Raw genomic sequence first — 25,149 nt, forward strand, 5'->3', positions numbered from 1 at the left:
ATGTTGCAAGTTTTCACTGTAGAATTCACCCTTTGCCTAAAGTAAACAGTCTGCACAACACATTCACCATTGATACCATGAATTCCACATTAAAGCACCATTTGGAAGATGCTGCTGGTTCCCTGCTGCAGAATATCCGCAGTATATTAGTCCCATGCGGTCGTACCCTTAAAGTGCAAGTCTCTCATGACCAATGCACTTATCACAATTTACCTATATAAGGACGTTTCAACTATAAAACTTAAAATATAAGTTAATATTTCTTTATGCCACAGAATACGATGTATAAAAGGGAATACTATACAAGTCTATAGTAAGGGGTTCAGTCTATAACCTTTAGATATCTGTGATCATTACAACAATTTACAGTATGTACATTGGGTCCAATTCATATGTTTTCTGCTATAGCAGTGACTGCTAAAACACACATCAGCGCATGTTCTAAAGCAACAGGAATCACACAAAAGGAGAAAAGCAGTTCAGTGTCACAAGTCAGTTGTTATCTTTTATCCATTGCTGAATCCACTGGGAAATCTGTTCCAGGTTTTGCTCCAGGTCTTCTGGTTTGTTACTGGGCAGCTGGTGAACTATTTCTTGTCGATACGACTCTACGGCCTCTTCGTATATGGTCTGGAAAATCTCACACTGGATGTTGTCTTGAAGCTTCTTCGCTTTATATCCCCTGAAAATAAAAGTTCATATTTAGGAATGAAATTCATAAAGATGAATTCAATAGGACAGAACAGAGAGCAAGAATGTATTGCAGAGACTTAAATATGGTGCCGGACCCATCACATGCCAACACCACCCAATGTATAATGTATATGTATAATGGGGTATGTCAGGATTCTCAGTGGAGTCTCATTTTGATGGGAAGAAAAGAGCTTCATGCCTTGCAGTTCTTTCCTTCACATATGATGTAACCTGTGAAGTCCCTGAAACAGATGTGAATATACCGTAACATGTGCATATAGCCAATTTAATAGGAATGTCCTAACGCCATCTTATTCCATCTTATGTCCTAACGCCATCTTATTCCATCTTATGTCCTAACGCCATCTTATTCACGGCAAGCAATATTATAGGTTTATAGGTTTTTGCTTGATCCTTATTTATCAATTGTATAGTGAGAATGGAGGTTTGGATCTTTGAGGGACCCTTAGCTAACAAGAAAACAGCAAGTTTGCAAACAAGAGACCCCATTAGAGGATATTTCATAGATGTTTGAGTTGAGAGTACCCCTTTAATATTTTGTTTCTATTTACTTCAGCATTTACCTGCTCTCCAGTCTTTCATATAATAAGGAGTTGTCTGTTCTTAGAACAAATACTATGTGGAACCATCTCTCTGGAAAAAAGTCACAACCGTGATAGTCTACAATGACCCCTCCATCACTCATTCTGTCCTCCAGCTCATCAATCACCTGCAAGAAACAAAAAGCAGCTCAGTTATACACCAGTCCTATGTTATTTCATCACACGTACCTTTAAATAAACCCCATACTTTAGTATATTTTAGGCAGTGCTGACGTCCTGGACTACACGGCACCTATCCATTATAGACTCATGGCTGTAACTGGATAAAAGCTGCCAGTTCATAGAATAGTGCACCTGCCCCTCCCCCATCTGATATTGATGACCTACCTTCAGAATTGGTTATCAATGTAGAAAGAACACAATCTGTCCACTACTAAACACCAATTTAAAGCTCACGTGAAAAACTGAGTCACTTTACAGTGAATGACTTATGTGCAGTGTTACATTGTATGTTATACTCCAGAGCTGCACTCCTAATCACATGTACGTTACAACGAATGTCCCTGATATCTGGGGAAAATGACAGAACCCTGACATCTGCCACATGCACTCCCCAACCAGGTGTAATCTAGCACCAGAATGGAACTGGTACCAGAGGAGAGCTGGAAACCAATTACGAACAGTGCACAATACCAAATGTATTACTATCGCCTCCTCACTTTTATTCTCCGCAGGTCGATAATATAGGTACATGCTGATTGTTACTAAAATAAATTGGGATTAATATGGTTTTTAGAGGATATAGCTGAAACAGGGCAAAAATTATTTTTCTAGAAGTACAGAATGAAATTCACAATTATAACAAAATAGAAGAACTTACTCTGTCTTCATCAAGAACAGGACAGTCATACTCTTCATCGAAACCTTCATACAGATTACCTAGAAAACATACAGGAATTTCGTTTTGCTCAGATCAATATTTTTTGGTTTTATTTTCACCTTTTCTAGAATATGTAACACATTATGGGAACTAGTTTGCTTCTTACACATTGATACAGTTTATATTCTATATGAAAGGTTAAGCAAATGTGTAAATACATTGCAGTGCACGTGCTGTACTGAGGCAGAGTGACAGCTGTGATAGGTCATAACTCGGCCATTGTCCCTAAGGCTATCTTCACACTACTGTTGTTCATGTCCATTGCTCTCATCCATAATAGGCCAATAGAAATGGACACAGGCGGAGTCTCTTTGCAGGAATTTTCTTCACAAAAGTAAAAAAAAAAAAAAAAAAAAAGACCGTGTTGGAAAAAAGCTTGTTTTCTACCTTGGGGTGAAAGCAGATGGAACAGCAACGGAGGGGCTCCATCTGCATCCGTCATATAATATATGTGTTGCTCTCATCCTGTGACGCATGAGAGAAAAGGACATTAAATAATGGTAGCGTGTACCCCAAGGGTTTGTCTGAGCTTCTATAACTCCGTGCGCTCTCCAACATTGTTTACTGACGCAGTTTGTGTTCCTAAACACAGTGGAAATACACATAAAAAAATGTACACAGATTTTTGTCATAGAACATGTGGCAAAAATCCAAGGATCCATTAGGATTTGATCGCGCTTGCAGCTTTGACTGATGTGGATCCACAAGCTGATCACTGTATAAAGTGCAACAGGTTGCGCTGTCCTGTACAGTTAAAATAAAATAAATAAAAAATTGCATGGGGTGATATATATGACTAGTATATGCCTCAAGCACATTTTTGGCATCTGTCCGGCATATGGAATATTCAGTATATACCCCAGAAGTATTTGCATTTATAAATTCTGGACAAACAAATCAAACTAAAACATATTTACCTTCAGAATTTTATCTATAATTGCTATTTATGTCTCATACATCTTTTGTGTCTGTATATTAGGGCATGTTCACATCACATTTATGTGGTTCTATGTTCAATGTAAAGGCGAGACAAGCTCCTGTCCTGTACAGTGAATGTATCACCAGGCCCTCACTGGATCGGAATGTGCCAGGAGTATTCTTTCAGCATACATCAATCAGGCAGATAATCTACAGTATACCTTTCTTACCCCATATGGAATAGTGTAGTAGATGTACAGGATACAGATAGATAGATAGATAGATAGATAGATAGATAGATAGATAGATAGATAGATATTTTTACAAATAGAGTGAAAGACTTATGTGCAGTGTTACATAGTGTGTTATATTCCAGAGCTGCACTCCTAATCACATGTACTTTACAATGAATGTCCCTGATATCTGGGGAAAATGACAGAACCCTGACATCTGCCACATACACTCCCCAACCAGGTGTGATCTAGCACCGGAATGGAACTGGTACCAGAGGAGAGCTGGAAACCAATTACGAACAGTGCACAATACCAAATGTATTACTATCGCCTCCTCACTTTTATTCTCAGCAGGTCGACATCATAGATACATGCTGATTGTTACCAAAACGAATTGGGATTATAACCGCTTTTGGAGAATATAGCTAAAACAAGGCAAAACATTTTTTTTCCAGAAGTACAGAATGAAATTCACATTTATAACAAAATAGTACAACTTACTTGATCTTCATCAATTCAATGTGTACTGTGTGTGTTCATTACATTAGGACACATACACACAGTGCAAATACACGTAAAAAAAAAAATTCATATGGATTTTTGCCATAGAACCTGTGGCAAAATTCCAAGGTTGAGCATTAGGTTTTGAACGTGCTTTACATTTTTGACTGACTGTGGATCTGTAAGCTGATCACTATATAAAGTGCAACAGTCTGCAATGCTAAATAAAGCGATATATAGATAAAATATAGCGTACTATGGAGAAAAAAAAAATGGAAGGGCGGGTGTCTCTAATAAAATTGTCCTTTGGTATATACACTTCTCTGTTGTGAATCAGTGGTGTCTTATATTTTTTGGTTATAATTTCTGTATAATTAAAGGATAACATCTAACCCCGGCCTAATAATCCTCAGACACAATACACTGGAGTTTACTAGTATTTTAGCATTTTCTTGTCCTCTCCCATTGTTTTCCCCCCTGGGTGGAGCTGCATTTTAATTATAGTCCTCAGCAGCTTTTTAACTATAACCCAGTATTGGCTGTGCAGGGTATTGCAGCTTTGCCCTGTTCACAAGTGTCAGATCCCCACCAATCTGATATTAATAGTTCATCTTAAGGACGGCAATCATGTAACATGATTCATCTCCATACACAGAGTCCTATGACTTACCACTCTTTGCCAGTTCTCCAACATTGACATATTCGAGACCAGTTCTCTCTGCCAGCTCTTTGCCCAGTGTTGTCTTACCAACCCCTGGTGTACCTGAATAATAATATGGAAGAATTAGTTATGTTACCTGAATGTGTAGAATGCAACATTTAGCAATAAGGTAACATTTGTAGAGATTTAATTAACTTCAGGTGAAGTTATTGTCCATAAGTCCAGAACTGCAAGTTGTAAACATGTCCCTGTTCTCTCTATGGCAGAGTTATCTGGACACAAGGCTGACCTAGACACAGTCGACATCAATAGTCACAAATATACTGGACACATAGACCAATCCCTTGCAATACTGATCCCATTGACTTTAATAAGGTCTGTCTGGGGTTCAGTTAGATTTGCTTGAAAGACCAGCTGTTTTTTAGGATAAATTGACATTTGTGTCCGTTGCAGAGCATGTTTAAAATCATGGATGAAAAGCACTACTTTTTTGTCTAGTGATGGGACAGTGAAAATAGATAATCCAATGTCAATGTACACGCTACTCTCCTGCAGGCTGTATGTGGGTACACGCTACTCTCCTGCGGGCTGTATGTGGGTACACGCTACTCTCCTGCGGGCTGTATGTGGGTACACGCTACTCTCCTGCGGGCTGTATGTGGGTACACGCTACTCTCCTGTGGGCTGTATGTGGGTACACGCTACTCTCCTGCGGGCTGTATGTGGGTACACGCTACTCTCCGGCGGGCTGTATGTGGGTACACGCTACTCTCCGGCGGGCTGTATGAGGGTACACGCTACTCTCCGGCGGGCTGTATGAGGGTACACGCTACTCTCCGGCGGGCTGTATGTGGGTACACGCTACTCTCTGGCGGGCTGTATGTGGGTACACGCTACTCTCCGGCAGGCAGTATGTGGGTGCACTCTATGGCGGGCTGTATGTGGGTACACGCTACTCTCCTGCAGGCTGTATGTGGGTGCACTCTACTCTCCGGCGGGCTGTATGTGGGTATAATCTACTCTCCGGCAGGCTGTATGTAGGTACACTCTACTCTCCAACGGGCTGTATGTGAGTATAATCTACTCTCCTGCAGGATATATGTAGGTAATAGGGCAGTATATGGGTATAATTTACTCTCCGGCTGGCAGTATGTGGGTGCACTCTACTCTCCAACGGGCTGTATGTGGGTATAATCTACTCTCCTGCAGGATATATGTAGGTAATAGGGCAGTATATGGGTACACTCTACTCTCCGGCTGGCAGTATGTGGGTGCACTCTACTCTCCGGCGGGCTGTATGTGGGTACACGCTACTCTCCTGCTGGCAGTATGTAGGTGCACTCTACTCTTCGGTGGGCTGTATGTGGGTGCACTCTACTCTCCGGCGGGCTGTATGTGGGTGCACTCTACTTTTCGGGCAGGCTGTATGTTGGTACACTCTACTCTCCGGCTGGCAGTATGTGGGTACACTCTACTCTCCAACGGGCTGTATGTGAGTATAATCTACTCTCCTGCAGGATATATGTAGGTAATAGGGCAGTATATGGGTATAATTTACTCTCCGGCTGGCAGTATGTGGGTGCACTCTACTCTCCAACGGGCTGTATGTGGGTATAATCTACTCTCCTGCAGGATATATGTAGGTAATAGGGCAGTATATGGGTACACTCTACTCTCCGGCTGGCAGTATGTGGGTGCACTCTACTCTCCGGCGGGCTGTATGTAGGTACACTCTACTCTCCGGCGGGCTGTATGTGGGTACACTCTACTCTCCTGCAGGCTGTATGTGGGTGCACTCTACTCTCCGGCGGGCTGTATGTGGGTACACTCTACTCTCCAGAGGGCTGTATGTAGGTACACTCTACTCTCCGGCGGGCTGTATGTGGGTACACTCTACTCTCCTGCAGGCTGTATGTGGGTGCACTCTACTCTCCGGCGGGCTGTATGTGGGTACACGCTACTCTCCTGCTGGCAGTATGTAGGTGCACTCTACTCTTCGGTGGGCTGTATGTGGGTGCACTCTACTCTCCGGCTGGCAGTATGTGGGTGCACTCTACTTTTCGGGCGGGCTGTATGTTGGTACACTCTACTCTCCGGCTGGCAGTATGTGGGTACACTCTACTCTCTGGCAGGCAGTATGTGGGTGCACTCTACTCTCCGGCTGGCAGTATGTAGGTACACTCTACTCTTCAGTGGGCTGTATGTGGGTATAATCTACTCTCCGGTGGGCTGTATGTGGGGACACTCTACTCTCCGGTGGGCTGTATGTGGGTACACTCTACTCTCCGGTGGGCTGTATGTGAGTATAATCTACTCTCCTCCAGGATATATGTAGGTAATAGGGCAGTATATGGGTATAATTTACCCTCCTGCGGGCAGTATGTAAGTAATAGGACAGTATATGAATATAGTCTACCCAATGGTATGGCCCCCCGTACCGTAGATGGGCAGCACTCACCCGTCAGCAGAATATTCGGGCGCCTCATGGTCACACACGATCACGTGCAGTACTGGGGTCACACGTTGTAACTCGCACACCATAGAGCTCTCACACGGGAGGCGGGGCAACATGACGTCATAGTCCAGACTCGCATATCCGTTTTTTTGTATTATAAAATAAAACGCTAGAAATTAAATAGAAACGCACATATAATTACCGTACCATGTTATGTATAAGTATCACGCGCTAGTACTGAATTGGTAATAAAATCTGTTACCACAACAAAGATGGCGGCGCAGGCTTCACCACACCAAGTCGTCGGTGGCATCTTTCAACTTGCCGGATACGTCATTTTGCGACGGTGACGTCGCCGTCCTGCGCCTGTCGTGTGAGGAACAACTGCAGAGAAGTGGTAGCGTTGTTGTGTTGTTAGGACGGTGAGTTACACGGGAGCTCCTGTCCGTGGCTGTGCGGCCTGTGTCACCAGTAGGGGGCGCTGTGTCTGGAGGATGTAACAGCTGCTGCTCCATGTAGTGCGCCTGCAAGTCCCAGCACTGACACGCAAGGCTGAAGCTCCAGTCTGGTTATTGGGGATTCCAGCACTTGTAACTGAGGTAAAACCATCTCCATGGTGCTGGATGGAGCTGCACAAATAGTCGCCTGCAATGTTTGCCTGCTGTCCTGGGACGCGTTATTAGGTTTCTTTGCTGGAAATGTATCAGACCCCATTCACACTGCAATGTGCTTTAGAACTGTACGCAGCTTTATTGCAAGTTGGCACAGAGCAGTTCTCAGTTGCGATGTGTGAACGTCCCCCTATGGCAAAGTGTATAGTATCAGGCATGACATATTCCAGCAATATTGATTTGTTGACCAGAGAGCATCTTGGTTATCTTGGGATGATAAAGGACATCAGTGTTAGTTTGGCGGTGGTGTGTCTTCCAGGACCCCCATATTAGGGCTGTTTACATGTGACACAACTGCAGTGTTCACCCATTGTACTTTTAAAGGGATATTCCTAAATGTATTTCTTTAGAAATGCTGCTTTGTTTGCCTGCTATGTGAATTCATTCCTCCCGTTGTTTACAAAGCGTTGCTATAACCTGTGAGATAGGACAAGTGATGTTGCTTCTTTTTTTCACTACTAGTTAGCGGCTCCCATTGAAGTCAGTTGGAGTGATTTTTGCAGAAGAATTCCGCTTCAAAATCAGCCTGCAAAAAAATCTGTGTGAACATACCCTTACTGCTCTACCAGCAGCACAATCAGTTCAGCTAATTGCAGCTTGCTGATAATGCGGAGTCTGTTATCTCAGATGTAAATACACAAATAACACCGGTCTGTTCTCTACAAGCATCTGTATATTATCTGATCTGCATAAGTGTCATGATACCTCATAGTGTCCGTTCAGCAAGGAGGGGAGAGAAATACAGGAAGTGAGAAGAAGAGACAACATGCAAACTGCTGAAACAGTGAGATGGGAAAACCCCTTTAATTGCACCTGTATTGAGTATTGTAGGATTCTACCAAACACGTTTATGGGGTAATCTCTGCAGTGCTCATTACAGTCGTTATTAAATATACAAGTGAGCACTGTAACTTAGGCTGCAACAGGGAAAACAGCTGATCTGTGGGGGTCCTGCCAGTCAGAGCTCCTGCCAATCTAAACCTGATGTATTGAAGTCCTATGGATAGGACATCAGTTTTAAAAATGTGGATAACTCCTTTAAAATGATATCCAGTAGACAGTAAAGGGAATGCCAGGCTACACCTATAGCCAGGACATTGTTTGTGGATACTGTAGAGGTTTAAAGAGGACCTTTCACCATATCCGGGCACAGGCAGTTCTATATACTGCCAGAAAGCTGACAGTGCGCTGAATTCAGCGCACTGTCGGCTTTCCCGATCCGTGCCCGGTGTAAAGCGCTATCGGTCCCGGTACCATAGCGCTTTACAGTCAGAAGGGTGTTTCTGACCATTAGCCAGAGACGTCCTTCTGCCTCGCGGCGCCAATCGCGCTGTGCTGTGGAGCCGGGAGGAACGCCCCCTCCCTCTGCTCACACAGCTTGTCCGTAGACGAGCATTAGCAGGAGAGGGTGGGGGAGTTCCTCCCGGCTCCACAGCACAGCGTGATTGGCGCCGCGAGGCAGAAGGACGTCTCTGGCTAATGGTCAGAAACGCCCTTCTGACTGTAAAGCGCTACGGTACCGGGACCGATAGCGCTTTACACCGGGCACGGAACGGGAAAGCCGACAGTGCGCTGAATTCAGCGCACTGTCAGCTTTCCAGCAGTATATAACACTGCATGTGCCCAAAAGTGGTGAAAGGTCCTCTTTAAGGAGCCTGACAGTAAAATCCGATGATGTCATATTCGCCATTTGCAAGGTCAGTTTGTGACTGTTCCATCCAAGCGAATGAGGCCCAGAAAACCCCTTTAGATCTGTATGGATTAGGCAGAAGAAACTGTGTGTTTGACAAGTTAGCATTTTTTTTGTGTATTTGAACTTTTTTAAAGGATTTTCCAGAAACACAAATTGGTAAATGATACTTATGGATACTTACTTCAGTGATGTTTCTTCTGCCATTTCAGATAATCTACAGGAAATAGAGACCAGAAGGGGGCCCAGACTGCAGTGACGATCATTCATCCTTTTATTCTTACGCTAGGTTCACACCTGCGTTCTGGTCTCCGTTCTGTGCTTTCCGTCTTCTGCATGCCAGAAGACGGAAAGCTCAGACCGGGTCCGGCCGTGAGCGGCGGTGAGCGTTTTATGCTGTCCGCCGAGAAACCGGATTTTTTTATCCGGACACAGAGTACTGCATGTCCGACTCTGTGTCCGGATTAAAAAAAAACCTTTTCGCGGCAGAGAGCATAAAACTCTCACTGCCACTCACGGCCGGACAGCTTTCTCACCCATTCAAATGAATGGGTGAGAAAGACTCCTGCAGGTTTCCGTCTCCTGCTCTGTTTTATGCAGGAAACGGAAACCTGCAGAACGGACACCTGGGCGCAGATATGAACGAGCCCTTAGGTGTTTTTATATAATTTTTGTGTGTATGGAAAACCACTTTGTTGAGAACGTCTGGTCTGCACCCTGTGGCCCTCTGTCTTTCAGTGTATGCCCTGACAGCCACTCATGCCTCTTGAACCGTATAGAATGGCACTTATAAGTAGGCACCCATGTTACTGTTCTTGATCAGTTCTTGGGTGAATAGTCTTTTGGCCCCTATTAAAGCTTTTACGTTATTTATTTGTATACGTTATGCATGACTATCTTGTGTGCTTTGTTACAGGCTGACTCTTACCACATATCCTATAGTACTGAACTGATGGGAATTTTACAACTTTATAATGTCAAAGATATCTTGCAGAAGAAAAGTAACTTCTGCTAAGGTAATGTGTCCAGTTACTTATGTCCTATGAGTACTTTCATTTACAACTTGTATCACGTTTAAAATGCCATTTTTTATTTTTTTTTTAATATTGTGTTCGGCTCTAAAATTCTCCCTATCAACTTTGTAACGAAACTGTTGCAAGAGAAAATAAGTACATATTTGTATTACCAGTATAAGATAAGATAATCCTTTAATAGTCCCACAGTGGGGAAATTTCAGTATGTTTCAGCTGCATAGTAATACAGATACATGATAATACACAGTAAATATTACAGAAGTAGTAGACACACATATGCTGAGAAATGTAGGTGTATGTAGGTGATATTGGAGATTACGGATCCATCCTATGTGGGTGATGTTCACTTCAAATGGCTGGTTCTGGTGTCATATGCTACAAAGCTATAAAAACCCTAGACATCACAAGTTAAAAAAATGAGGTCTGAAATATAAGATTTATATACAAAAGTTGAGAAGTGCTGTTTTTCCTTCATTGTTTACCCAGCACATCTCTGTACTTTGGTGGTTTAATTTCCTGGTACTACTATTCTTTCTACTTAGAGGTTGTCTGGGCAAATAAATGATTTTAAAATAGTATGGGGAAGGTGGCCTATCCTAAGCATGCAACCTGACCTATTAGAGCATGTTTAATCCAGGGCTTTGGAATTGCTAGGCCAGACCACAGTCTCCTACACCTCTATTTTTCCACTAATATAAACTAATATTCTATAAATATTATTAATAATAAATTAATTGTATTTCTAATATTCCACATTTACAGATCACTGACTGGGTAGAGCCATCATTTGAAGATTTCTTTGGCAGCTCCAGCAAAGTCACTTCTAAGGCGTTTGGGACATGTAAAAAAGGTGTTGGCAAGAAAGATGAGTCCACGTTAGAGAACACATCTCAGAGCAAAAAAAGAGCGAATCCGTTCTCTGCCAGTCATTGTAATGATGGAGTCAAAGTTACATCAGGCCAGTCTCAGAATGACCCGTGGATCGACAAATACGCACCCAGTGTTCAGGTAGGTCACTAGGAAAGATTAAACCAGTTATATAAGCGTTGTAAAGTAACAGCACAATTTATTGGGAAAAATGTCAGTTTATGATTCCAATAGTAACTATTACATTTATGTAATCTAGTATGGTGATCAGGAAGTTTTCTGCTGGTCTGTCTTCTCTAGTCCCCTGTGATCAGTATCAGGCCTGGTCAGACATTTCCTCTGCAGTGTGTAGTACTATAAGTCATCCATTCTCATAATGGGCTGACAGTGTAATGTATGGGTGGGCTGATCTTACAATGCTGACTTTCCATTCTTATTTATAGGGTTCGTTCACACGGGGCAAGAGGGGGTGGATTCTGACGCCGAATCCAGCTCAGAATCCGCCTCCTCACAATGGAGGTCTATGTAGACTGCTAGATTTCTTTTTTCCGTGAGCGGTATGTTCCGGCTCACGGAAAAAAAAAACAGCTACCCTTTCTTCAGGCGGACTCCGCGGCTGATTTAGCCCCTGCGTCCGACTCGCGGCAGCACCCTCTGGAATATAGGGTCATAAATTCCCAGTTAGTCAGTGGACTTATCATCCAGTTCAGCATTTGTACGGTGACCTGACTGTCGGTGCCTCTCTCCTCTCTGTTGGCGTGGCAATAGGCCAGTAACCTCAGAGGGGGGGAGTGATTTTCTGGCAGTTCATGCTTTGGGTCCTGTTCACAAGTTGCTGTTTGGAAAAAAGCCACTGTGGTTTATTAGGGAGTGAGGGTTTCAATATCCTATAGGGCATATATAGGTGTATATACAATTGCCCCTCCCTAGTTATTTCTTCACTTTTGTATGGACTGAACAGGTGGAACACAATCATTTTGTTTTACTTTTTGGATTGGTTTTAAAGGATATCAATAAAAGTGAAATTTTATGTGTTTATTTTTTTGGGCAGATAGTGTCATTTGTCCCTCTGTGAACACCCTCTGGAATAGGCCCATTCATTTGAGCCTACTCCGGAGGGGGAAGCCGTGACTGTCGGAAGCTGCAAAAGTCGTGGCAGGCGCATTTTGGTCCAATTCTGATGCGGCTTCCCGCATCAGAATCAGGACCAAAATGCATGGCGCTTACCCCCGTGTGAACTAGCCCATATTGGAGGGTCCAAGCAGGGCTTATATTGTAACTAGCCTCTGCCTGTGACTTTATCTGCGTGTTGTTGGCGTCTATGATCCGCTTATGTTTAGCCAATTGCTGTTGTGGATGATCCGCCTGCTCCCGCGTCTCAGCTCTGCTAGATCTTTGTATATGCACAGCATATGCAACTGTATCTACATCTCTGCATATGGACTGCATACCCAGCTGTGCTACAGCTAGCCTAAGCTCTGCTACATCTGGCAATTTGGATTACAGGGGTTTTGTTATGTCAGTGTCTGAGCAGCTTCTGTGTTAGAAACAGCTGAATGTATGTTGGTGAAATTTGCCACAATTCTCTCTCCCCCTCCCCCCATCAGAGCCTGAACACCTCATTCCCTCTTTTACTCACACAAATGCTACAGCCCTACTCCTCTTGCCCACACACAGCCTTCATGTTCTCTACTCTCCTGACCTTCCATGAAACTCCATTTTCAGCAGCTTCCACACTGTCTGGTTCAATACTATATAGCTCTGCCCACAAAATAGCGTGTAGCTCCGCCCACACAATAGCATGATCCTATTCGAGAATGGCTCAAGGACCTTTGATGACGTCATCAAGGGTCCTTTAGACTAGTATGAACATAAATTTGTTCATAGCGGTCGTGAAACCATGTGATTTCCCCGGATAAAAAGTGGCCTATGTTTTAATTGAGGTTACAATCTATGTAAGTGCCAAATTTCAGGCAAATCCGTTCAACCGTTTTTGCGTGATTGAGAAACAAACATACAAACACACAACCTTTCACAGTTATAATATTAGTAGGATAGGGGATATCTTTACGAGACAACCTTTTTAATGTCCCCAATGTGTACTACCATATTACTCAAGTTGTTATGTAATATTAAACAAGCGGACAGTGAAAGCACCAATGCTCTTTTTTTGCAGACTGACCTTGCTGTCCATAAGAAGAAAGTGGAGGAGGTTGAAACCTGGCTAAGAACTCATGCTGACAAAAAACAGGTTTGTCTGGTTATTTTACTTTTATTATTATTCATTAATAATAAATGTATTTACATTGTATTATTATGTATAACACGGATGTTGTTCACACCAACCAAATTGTCGTTCATTGTCACCCTTCTACATATGTTTACAGGGTGGCTCTATTCTGTTACTGACTGGCCCTCCTGGTTGTGGAAAAACTGCAACTATCCTAGTGCTTACCAAGGAAATGGGAATCCAAGTCCAGGAATGGATCAACCCTTTAATGCAAGAATATAAACAGGACGAGCCTCCGGAGATTTTTGACAGGGGTGAGCAAAGTATAAATAATAAGAAAAAAATATTCTATATTTTTCACATTGACAGCAGCTCAAGGTACAGCTAAGCTTTGTTAATGTGACAAGCTTGTTGGGTTTAGTTACACCCAGTAGCTTGGTCTCATGAGCGGGGTACTAGAGATTACCAGTGTAGTGATTGTGATGGCAGAATATACTGTTTTCACCTTTTCTACGGGATGCCTGACTGTCTGACAGCGTAAGACAAGAACCATGGCTGCATACTTATATTGGGAATGAAAACAAATCTCATTTTCAGTGGACCTGGGTGTACTTGTAGTTTGTAGATTACAGCATGTAATGTCAACCAGCTGCTTCTAAGGCTATCAGGATATTATGTATTATTAGGGGTATGGAGTCACGGGACAGGGATGTAATATTACCACTTTATAAGTCATTGGTGCCGCCCCATCTGGATTATACAGTTTAGTTCTGGGCACCAGTTTATAGAAAGGATGTGCTACAGTTGGAAAAGGTTCATCAGAGGGCCACAAAACTGATAATGAGCATCAGTTATGGGGAAAGACTAAAGGAGTTAAATCTGTTTAGTCTGGAGAAAAGGCGTTTAAGAGGAGAGAGATATGATAAACCTGTATTAGTCTGTAAATGACTCCTTCAATAAATATGGGAAAGAGCTGTTCCATGTAGAATTCCCTTTAAAGACAAGTGGACAAAAAAAAGGGCTAATCTCCAAAGGTGACAAGGCTTATTCACTGTAAGGACTGCGAATCTGTGGAATAACCTAGCCCAGGATCTGGTCATAGCTGATAGCTTCAGAAAAGGATTAGATGCCTTCTTACAGCAAAATAGGATTGCGGCTTATGGAAATGTATAGAATGTCAGGCCCTTTCCAATCCTCTGGATGAACTTGATGGATATTTTTTCAACCATACTATGTAACCTTAGCCCTACCAGTTTACTAGTTATTCCGTATCAATGGAATAGGGGAAGCTTGTTAAGTTGTTAATAATGTAATTTACACTTTATATGTTTTCAGGTTGCTCATTAGTTCGTTTTATACAGATATTAACCTGAATGTTTTCTTTTTCATTTCCTCATCTAGATATGGGATTCCAGATTTTCACCAGTCAGTCTCAGTCCGCTCTTTTTCAGGACTTTCTTTTAAGAGCAAATAAATACAACAAACTTCAGATGCTGGGAGAGACGCCTTCTACTGATAGAAAACTTATTATTGTTGATGTAAGTCCTATAATAAGGTCAACAAAACTGCGCACATCATCCCGAAAGAGGCAAATCTTAAATATGTATCAAAGTAATAAATAAATATGTGCATGTATGTGTGTGTGTGTGTGTATATATATATATATATATATATATATATATATATATATATATACACAGTCCTATGAAAAAGTTTGGGCACCCCTATTAATCTTAATCATTTTTAGTTCTAAATATTTTGGTGTTTGCAACAGCCATTTCAGTTTGATATATCTAATAACTGATGGACACAGTAATATTTCAGGATTGAAATGAGGTTTATTGTACTAACAGAAAATGCGCAATATGCATTAAACCAAAATTTGACCGGTGCAAAAATATGGGCACCTCAACAGAAAAGTGACATTAATATTTAGTACATCCTCCTTTTGCAAAGATAACAGCCTCTAGTTGCTTCCTGTAGCTTTTAATCAGTTCCTGGATCCTGGATAAAGGTATTTTGGACCATTTCTTTCTACAAAACAATTCAAGTTCAGTTAAGTTAGATGGTCGCCGAACATGGACAGCCCGCTCTCAAATGATCTGAAAACAAAGATTGTTCAACATAGTTGTTCAGGGGAAGGATACAAAAAGTTGTCTCAGAGATTTAACCTGTCAGTTTCCACTGTGAGGAACATAGTAAGGAAATGGAAGACCACAGGGACAGTTCTTGTTAAGCCCAGAAGTGGCAGGCCAAGAAAAATATCAGAAAGGCAGAGAAGAAGAATGGTGAGAAGAGTCAAGGACAATCCACAGACCACCTCCAAAGAGCTGCAGCATCATCTTGCTGCAGATGGTGTCACTGTGCATCGGTCAACAATACAGCGCACTTTGCACAAGGAGAAGCTGTATGGGAGAGTGATGAGAAAGAAGCTGTTTCTGCAACCACGCCACAAACAGAGTCGCCTGAGGTATGCAAAAGCACATTTGGACAAGCCAGCTTCATTTTGGATGAAGGTCCTGTGGACTGATGAAACAAAGATTGAGTTGTTTGGTCATACAAAAAGGCGTTATGCATGGCGTCCAAAAAAACAGCATTCCAAGAAAAACACTTGCTATCCACTGTAAAATTTGGTGGAGGTTCCATCATGCTTTGTGGCTGTGTGGCCAATGCTGGCACCGGGAATCTTGTTAAAGTTGAGGGTCACATGGATTCCACTCAGTATCAGCAGATTCTTGAGAATAATGTTCAAGAATCAGTGACGAAGTTGAAGTTACGCCGGGGATGGATATTTCAGCAAGACAATGATCCAAAACACTGCTCCAAATCAACTCAGGCATTCATGCAGAGGAACAATTACAATGTTCTGGAATGGCCATCCCAGTCCCCAGACCTGAATATCATTGAACATCTGTGGGATGATTTGAGAGCGGGCTGTCCATGCTCGGCCACCATCTAACTTAACTGAACTTGAATTGTTTGTCCAAAATACCTTTATCCAGGATCCAGGAACTGATTAAAAGCTACAGGAAGCGACTAGAGGCTGTTATCTTTGCAAAAGGAGGATCTACTAAATATTAATGTCACTTTTCTGTTGAGGTGCCCAGACTTTTGCACCAGTCAAATTTTGGTTTAATGCATATTGCACATTTTCTGTTAGTACAATAAACCTCATTTCAATCCTGAAATATTACTGTGTCCATCAGTTATTAGATATATCAAACTGAAATGGCTGCTGCAAACACCAAAATATTTAGAACTAAAAATGATTAAGATTAATAGGGGTGCCCAAACTTTTTCATAGGACTGTATAATGTGTGTGTGTGTGTGTGTGTGTGTGTGTGTGTGTATATATATATATATATATATATATATATATATATATATATACACACACAGATATATATCTGTGCAGTTGTGTATGAACTCTGAATGATGTGGTAAATACATCCTGCATGCGGTGCAGAAACATAAAAAAGTGAGATTCATTGGAAAAAAATAAATGCGTTCTACCACCACAAAGAATCGCTATCATAGGCTGTTGTATTAGTGGCATTGTAGACCTACATTCTTTTAATCTAAATGCAATCTTGCTGCTGAGAATCGATATGCAAATAAGCTGTTTATTTTACTTACAATACTTTGTAAAGTTTCTCTATAATGTGTCTTCACTTTATTCCTTTCCATTTTGTACTGATAGCACAAACCCTAGAATGCAACGTGTGTAAAATATTTTTTGTCAAAGCTGTGCATGAATCATCTACAACATTGTTCCATGCATGTATTTGAGACAAATAAGCACATATCAAATCATTGGTTTATTGTTGTTTGTTTTAGGATATACCCAACCAGTTTTATAGGGATCCTGCAAGTCTACATGATATTCTAAGGTATGGCTGATATGAACCGTATTTGCTACTATGTTGCATCTGCATTTTCTTCGCTGAGTTTTACTCCATATTTCTTTTGTTCCACCGCAGGAGATTTGTAAAGACAGGCCGCTGCCCTTTAGTGTTCATAATATCAGACAGTCTGAGCGGTGACAGCCATCAGAGACGACTGTTCCCAAAAGAAATCCAGGATCAGTTGGGTGTTTGCAATATCAGGTGAAAGCTTTGTACATTGTGACAGAACTGAATTTTTATTCTATCTAAAAGCAATTCTACCTAATACTTACAATTGGCTCTATATAGCAATACATCCGAAGTGTTTCTAGTTCTCGGTTATATAAATTATTTCAGGAGCTGCTGGTAAAACTGTGATGTTGCTGCTTTATAGAACATCCTGACACAGTGACAGATTGCGTCATTCATAGGTGACAACTAGCACAGCAGCACTTTCTGTTGTCAGTTTTGCAAAGATGACTAATATGACAGACTAGAAAAATGTCGATATCTTTGTCAGGCTGTATTCACACAGAGTAACGCCAGCCGTTTTTTGTGTGCTTTTTGCACATAGCGCTGCGTTAACGCCGCGTAGCGCCGCGTTAACGCCGTGTGTACGCCGCGTTAACGCCGCGCTATTTAGCGGTGGCGTTGCCCGGCGTTAACGTGGCGTACATGCGGCGTTAACGCGGCGCTATGTGCAAAAAGCACACAAAAAACGGCTGGCGTTACTCTGTGTGAATACAGTATAAGGGTGCATGCACACTACGTAACGCCGGGCGTGTATGAGAGCCGTACACGCCGGCATTACAGCAGACTGCCGAACACTTCCCATTCACTTCAATGGGAGCGCTCGTAACAGCGGCGTTTACGAGCGCTCCCATTGAAGTGAATGGGAAGTGTTCGGCAGCCCTGCTGTAACGCCGGCGTGTACGGCTCTCATACACGCCCGGCGTTACGTAGTGTGCATGCACCCTAAGAAAGACTTTTTGAGTTGCCTGCCTATATATAAATCTTGTATTTTCTCCTTGTATTATATGATCATAATCTACTTATATCCAAAATACTTATGTAATAAATGTCCTTGTTCTCTTGCAGCTTCAATCCCGTTGCCCCCACCAGCATGATGAAAGTGCTGAGCAGGATTGCAGCTACAGAAGCTACTATGGTCAGTATGTGCATAGCTTAGACCCTCATAATCCTCTTCCGCTATAGAACTGTGATCTAATAAGTCATAGCTTATGCTGCCATACATTGTCTTTATACTTATATGTGTGTAATTCAACAGCCAAGAGTACTAGGGCAATCAGTTTATCTTCCAGAGCTGTTAGCTTGTATAATATGTCACTAGTTCAGCTTGAGCAGGAGTGATTATTTAGTATTGCCGGGTGATTATGATCAAAATTGAGCATTTTGCTTCGATAACAATTAAAAGCGATTATTTATGTCACATCCCTTTTGAAAGTATGAGTATGCGTTGGGTGAACCTCATAAGATTTAGCCAGCAGTTTCGTTTGGACCAAACATGTCCAAAACATAACTGCTGTTTATACTCTCGAGTCTCTTCATAAAGCAGAGTGTAATGAGCAGAGGCCCAGAGGAGGTGATCAAACATAGAAACAGTGTTACTCACCTCTCCTGGGCTCTGGTGCTGCTCGCTGTCTTCTTCTGGCCTTCTGGATAACGTCTGGGACCACTGAGGCCTCTGATTGTCATTCTGGAAGCCTGAAGAGAACCAGGCCAGCGCTGTAGCCCAGGGATGGTGGCCCTATTGTTCAGGTTAGTTTCACATATGATATTAGTGGTTTTACATTGAGAACACAGTGCACAACAGAAAAAAAAAAAGCAAGTTCACATGCCTTTTAGGATATGCTGCAGTTCCTCAGATCAAATGCAATGGGGCATGTCAAGGACTCTTATTCATGTTTGAACTACAGGCTCTGATACGCCCCCTAGTGCATTAAGTCTCATTTGCATATTTCAAGCAAATGTTGCGTCTGTTGGACTTAAGGAATGTTTGTGCTCACCATGATGTCTTCTAAAATCCACTATAGTTGGTTACATATCAGGTTTCCTGGTGACTCCAAAATTTTGGTGCTTAGAAACTAAGTCAAATAATAATAATAATAATAATAATAATAATAATAATAGGTGGTATATACTAGACAGTTTAAGATGAGCCACCATGATACATGTGATTTGTTTTTAGACTGTCAACTATCAGAGGATTGGTAAATTGCCCCCAATATTTCAGTGGTAGACTAAGAAAACAAAAAACAAAACAAAAATCACCATTATAATGCACCATTCCAAAAATGTGTGAAATTTTGCTTTGGATATAAAGGCCCAAAACAACATCAGTCATGAAAGGGTTATCATATGAGGAAATACACGTATGTGACCCATTGTGATGTGCACCTTGCTGTTTTTTTGTTTCAGAGCGGAGGGAAGTTTGTGATTCCTGATAAGGAAGCTTTGGACTTGCTGTGCTCGGGATGTTCAGGGGATATTAGAAGCGCTATTAATAGTCTTCAGTTCTCAGCACTTAAACGTAACCAATATTTTTATTATGTACTAATAAAGATTTGTAATTGTTTGCTTTTTCCATTGGTTATATGGTCAGGTTTACTTTTTATCCTATAGTACTTGTGATGGGGTAAAATAAGATAAGATATTCCTTTAATAGTCCCGCAATGGAGAAATTTCAGTGATACAGTTTCATAGATGGTACAGTAGTATATAACAAGAGAGAAACACATACAAGCTCATGGCAGATAGAGACATACTAGGAATCATAGCAACTAAAAGAATCAAAGACACACTGCAGGATCATTTAGTTCTCTGTGTGAAGTGATGTTGATAATACAGCCCGACTGAGGTTGGAGGACACGAGGAGGGGTCACAGCATGTAGATATAACAGGCAGAAACGTTTTTTTTGCCGAGGTGGGGGACATATGCAGCTATCATGATAACGTGTGGTAGTTCCTTTGGTTGGTAGTGAGATCTCCTGCTCACAGCTGATAGTTTGGTATCTTGCATCAGCACTATTTTTCCTTAATCACAAAAAATGCCCCAAATGTCCTTCATCACAAGCCCTCCTCCTCCTCCTTCTTTCTTCTTACCACTGTGTTCTACTGCCCAAAGAAGTCTGAAGCCATCCAGGTATACATGGTGCTGCTCTCTTGCCAAGCTTCCATAAACACATGGGGGAGGTGGGTGATGGTAGGTTCCAAGGCTGTAACAGATTCCCACGTGTCCACAGTAAAAGAAAGACATCAAATCAGTCAGTTTAGAAAATTAAAAGGTATTGTCTGGGGTTGGTAAAAAAAAAAATACAGATTCTGACCAACTTGTGTCTGGAATACAAGTCTTAGTTTTATTTATTTTTATTTTGTAAATCTGTATAAAGTTTTTCTTTTCAAAATATCCTGCTGCCTGAAACTGCTTCTTATCTTTCTGATCATCACAGATTCTTCCTTGCCAAGTGATTCATGGTCTAAGAAGAAAGGAAAACCTTTAAAGGGGTCAAAAGCAACTTCCAAAGCAAAGAATAAAAAGAAATCTGATAAAGTAGGCGACCAAACGGATGAAGTTCAAGCCATTGGAGGCAAAGACGCTTCTCTGTTCTTGTTCCGAGCACTGGGGAAAATACTTCATTGTAAAAGTAAGAAGCATTGAGGGGTTTTCTGCAATGTTTTCTCAATAGAAATATAAAGAGTTTCAGTAATTAATGTTAGGTTTACATTATACATAGATATCTTTTCTATTTTGTAAAGATGTTATAGCCATACTGCTCATAAGATAAGATAATCCTTTAATAGTCCCACAGTGGGGAAATTTCAGAGTCTTCAAAGAAACAGAGTGCTCCATCCTTGTATACAGTACAATCACATTGAGATATAGACATAATGCAAGGACCTTGTCAAGATATTAAGCTTCTGCCCAGCATATGCTGCACATACTATCTATGGTATGCCTGCAGTATGTTCATACAGGGAAAATCACATTGGAAAAGGCTTGTTTAAGCAGATATATGCTGGCCTGTGTAACTAGTCATGGCCAAAAGTTTTGAGAATGACACAATTATTATATTTTCACATGATCTGCTGCCCTCTGGTTTTTATGTGTGTTTGTCAGATGTTTTTATCACATACAGAAATAAAATTGCAATCATATTATGAGTAAGAAAAGCTTATATTGACAGTTAGAATGAGTTAATGCAGCAAGCCAATATTTGCAGTGTTGACCCTTCTTCTTCAGGACCTCTGCAATTCTCCCTGGCATGCTCTCAATCAACTTCTGGACCAAATCCTGACTGATAGCAGTCCATTCTTGCACAATCAATGCTTGCATTTTGTCAGAATTAGTAGGTTTTTGTTTGTCCACCCGTCTCTTGATGATTGACCACAAGTTCTCAATGGGATTAAGATCTGGGGAGTTTCCAGGCCATGGACTCAAAATCTCTGTTTTGTTCCCTGAGCCATTTAGTTATCACCTTTGCTTTATGGCAAGGTGCTCCATCATGCTGGAAAAGGCATTGTTGATCGCCAAACTGCTCTTGGACGGTTGGGAGAAGTTGATCTTGGAGGACATTCTGGTACCATTCTTTATTCATGGGTGTGTTTTTAGGCAAGACTGTGAGAGAGCCGATTCCCTTGGCTGAGAAGCAACCCCACACATGAATGGTTTCAGGATGCTTTACAGTTGGCATGAGACAAGACTGGTGGTAGCACTCACCTCGTCATCTCCGAATAAACTGTTTTCCAGATGTCCCAAACAATCGAAAAGGGGATTCATCAGAGAAAATGACTTTACCCCAGTCCTCAGAAGTCCACTCCCTGTACCTTTTGCAGAATATCAGTCTGTCCCTGATGTTTTTTCTGGAGAGAAGCGGCTTCTTTGCTGCCGTCCTTGAGACCAGGCCTTGCTCCAAGAGTCTCCGCCTCACAGTGCGTGCAGATGCACTCACACCTGCCTGCTGCCATTCCTGAGCAAGCTCTGCACTGCTGGTAGCCCGATCCCGCAGCTGAAACACTTTTAAGAGACGGTCCTGGCGCTTGCTGGTCTTTCTTGGGTGCCCTGGAGCCTTTTTGCCAACAATGGAACCTCTCTCCTTGAAGTTCTTGATGATGTGATAGATTGTTGACTGAGGTGCAATCTTTCTAGCTGCGATACTCTTCCCTGTTAGGCCATTTTTGTGCAGTGCAATGATGACTGCACGTGTTTCTTTAGAGATAACCATGGTTAACAGAAGAGAAACAATGATGCCAAGCACCAGCCTCCTTTTAAAGTGTCCAGTGGTGTCATTCTTACTTAATCATGACAGATTGATCTCCAGCCCTGTCCTCATCAACACCCACACCTGTGTTAATGGAGCAATCACTGAAACGATGTTAGCTGGTCCTTTTAAGGCAGGGCTGCAATGATGTTGAAATGTGTTTTGGGGGATAAAGTTCATTTTCTAGGCAAATATTGACTTTGCAAATAATTGCTGTTAAGTTGATCACTCTTTATAACATTCTGGAGTATATGCGAATTGCCATTAGAAAAACTGAAGCAGTAGACGTTGTAAAAAATTAATATTTGTATCATTCTCAAAACTTTTGGCCATGACTGTACAGGTCCATACTCCTAGTGGCCACAATGACACGGACATTATGCCATTCGGCTCCTTACAGCTCTGTAAGAATACAGCGGTCTCAAAGTATGGAATCCTATTGTATTCCTGAGCAGTGGGTCTTCTGCCCCTCGGGCTGCTGTGTATACATAGCAGCTTGTCCTTCGTGTCCTGAATGGCAGGGAGTATACTCTGTTCATGAATACAACTGCACTAAATACTATGAGACCACTAAGCAGTCAGACTACACAACATTTTTCTGTGGTTACAAGTGTGAAGGGATAACGTTTGTACTTTATAGGGAATAAAAGCTATACAAAGTAGCTCTCAGCCAGGAAAATGGAGAACTGTCCTCAGAGAGGTGCAGACCTGTATAAAATATAATATAAAAGGGATGAAGATGACAGATTCACTTTAATTTCCATATATAGTTTTATAAATCTGACCAGCCTAGTCAGGCAGCATGCCGCAAATGAGAAATACTATTTATGTATTAGGATTAGAGAAATAATTTAGGTGATAAACTCTTTCTGCATTGTTCTCCAGGGGAGGCCCCAGAAGCTGACTTAGACTACCATAAATTGCCGGCACATTTGTCTCACTATGACAGAGACCTGCTTCTTGTTCTCCCCGAGGTAAGGAACACTGCATATCACACATGTATCACCTGAGGATAGGTTGCTGGGGTCTGAATACTTGGACACCCATTGATTATGACAACAGTTCCTTTATCTTCTGAGTAATCTGAGTGCTACTGCGCATTGTGGACTGATGGATATAGCTCAGTGTAGCGCTCTGTCAGTCCCATAGAACTTAAAGAATCAGTGATCGGTTTGGTCAGACCCCCAGAGGTCATACATTTATCATCTAACCTGTGGATAGGAAATAAATGGCAAGTAGAGATGAGCGAACACTATTCGAAACAGCCGTTTCGAATAGCACGCTCCAATGCAAATGAATGGACGCAGCTTCCATTCATTTCTATAGGAGCGTTCTATTCGAAACGGCTGTTTCGGGTAGTGTTCGTTCATCTCTAATGGCAACCTCTTTATATGGTTATTGACTATTTTTTGTTTAGCATCATTCAGCAATCATATGGTTATGAGGCTGTTCACACGTGGATATGAAGGGATTTTTCTCATCTGATGGTTTTGGTTGGCAGTCTAGTTGTTGTGTTTGTAATGTTGGTGTTCATTTTATTTATTATGTTTCTCTTATGTTCTTCCACAGGCCGTTGTAGAGAAGTCTCACATGCGAAGCGAATTATTTAATTTATATCTTCACCAAAACTTCTTAGATTTCTTTTCTGATATTGATGATGTTGTACGAGCCAGCGAGTACCTCAGTGCTGCCGATGTTCTCTCTGGTGACTGGAATGTAAGCGGTTTTATTTCTGCATTGTACTCATTAAAACCTTGGAAAATCCCCCTGCAGGTTACCTACGTACAGATAGAGATATAATTTCTGAATATTACAAAAATAGTTTCTGTATATCATTAAAAAGAGTGCCAGAAAATTACTTTTTTTAAAATTTTATTAGAACAGTATGCTATTGGTAGTTTGTTACAGTCGTCGTGTGTGCGTAGTATGGTCCTTGTATGTCCGTGTATGATTGTACATTTGATTTCATGTGTTTACACCCTGCAGTTCAGATCCACATTGAATGTATATAGCTCCTCAGTGGCATGCAGAGGAGTCATACACGCCAACAGTTCCAGGGCTTTTGCCAGTTGTCAGTCAGGAGTTGGCTTTCGCCCTCTACATAAGCCACAATGGCTTCTTGTGAATAAAAAGGTAGGTGAAATATGATTTTTTTTTTTTTACATTTTTCATATTATACAGACTCCATTTAAAATATTTTTTTTAGGCCTTTACATTCTTGATCTATCAATCGACCCACCAGTCAGCAGAATAGAGTGACTACTGATCATGGCATCCCCTTCACTGCAGTTTGGACAGTGATATAGCTCATGTGACAGTGTCTGGTACTACAGCTTAGCCAGAGCCACACACTACATACAGGGCTCTTGGCATTAACTTCATGCTGTGAAGCAGAGGAAATCCTCATCGCCTCCATTTCACATATAAATTGGGAAATAACTCCCGCTGTATACCTCCAATTAAAATGTATACTTTAATGCCATAAAATCACTTCCATACCCCTAGGTGCCTGTGCCTTAAATTTTTTTTA

General features: G+C 41.7%; 2 protein-coding genes and 1 non-coding gene across 3 annotated transcripts in view; 1 reads left to right on the forward strand and 2 right to left on the reverse strand.

Moving 5' to 3' along the window:
* Window positions 1–311: 311 nt before the first annotated feature.
* AK6 (adenylate kinase 6) lies at window positions 312–7,056 on the reverse strand. Its single transcript, XM_075270980.1, has 5 exons — window positions 6,968–7,056; window positions 4,519–4,611; window positions 2,137–2,195; window positions 1,278–1,423; window positions 312–682 (listed from the first exon to the last, which is right to left on the reverse strand). The coding sequence occupies exons 1-5, from the start codon at window positions 6,993–6,995 to the stop codon at window positions 493–495; spliced, it is 516 nt and encodes a 171-aa protein (XP_075127081.1). The 5' UTR covers window positions 6,996–7,056; the 3' UTR covers window positions 312–492.
* LOC142190962 (small nucleolar RNA SNORA54) lies at window positions 3,523–3,655 on the reverse strand. The gene has a single exon (XR_012714599.1). It is a non-coding gene; the product is annotated as a small nucleolar RNA SNORA54 (small nucleolar RNA).
* A 258-nt stretch (window positions 7,057–7,314) lies between the features above and the next one.
* The window catches only part of RAD17 (RAD17 checkpoint clamp loader component), a 31,103-nt gene continuing 13,268 nt past the window's right edge, over window positions 7,315–25,149 (forward strand). The window contains exons 1-14 of the mRNA XM_075270969.1: window positions 7,315–7,386; window positions 10,242–10,341; window positions 11,122–11,367; window positions 13,403–13,477; window positions 13,614–13,770; window positions 14,858–14,994; window positions 17,294–17,346; window positions 17,437–17,562; window positions 18,439–18,508; window positions 19,780–19,891; window positions 20,811–21,005; window positions 23,505–23,593; window positions 24,189–24,335; window positions 24,606–24,752. Of these exons, the coding sequence (XP_075127070.1) occupies window positions 10,300–10,341; window positions 11,122–11,367; window positions 13,403–13,477; window positions 13,614–13,770; window positions 14,858–14,994; window positions 17,294–17,346; window positions 17,437–17,562; window positions 18,439–18,508; window positions 19,780–19,891; window positions 20,811–21,005; window positions 23,505–23,593; window positions 24,189–24,335; window positions 24,606–24,752 (1,596 nt within the window). The 5' untranslated portion in view covers window positions 7,315–7,386; window positions 10,242–10,299. The remainder of the gene's footprint in view (window positions 7,387–10,241; window positions 10,342–11,121; window positions 11,368–13,402; window positions 13,478–13,613; window positions 13,771–14,857; window positions 14,995–17,293; window positions 17,347–17,436; window positions 17,563–18,438; window positions 18,509–19,779; window positions 19,892–20,810; window positions 21,006–23,504; window positions 23,594–24,188; window positions 24,336–24,605; window positions 24,753–25,149) is intronic.

The sequence above is a fragment of the Leptodactylus fuscus genome, chromosome 1, assembly GCF_031893055.1.
Source record: "Leptodactylus fuscus isolate aLepFus1 chromosome 1, aLepFus1.hap2, whole genome shotgun sequence".
Taxonomy (NCBI): Eukaryota; Metazoa; Chordata; class Amphibia; order Anura; family Leptodactylidae; genus Leptodactylus; species Leptodactylus fuscus.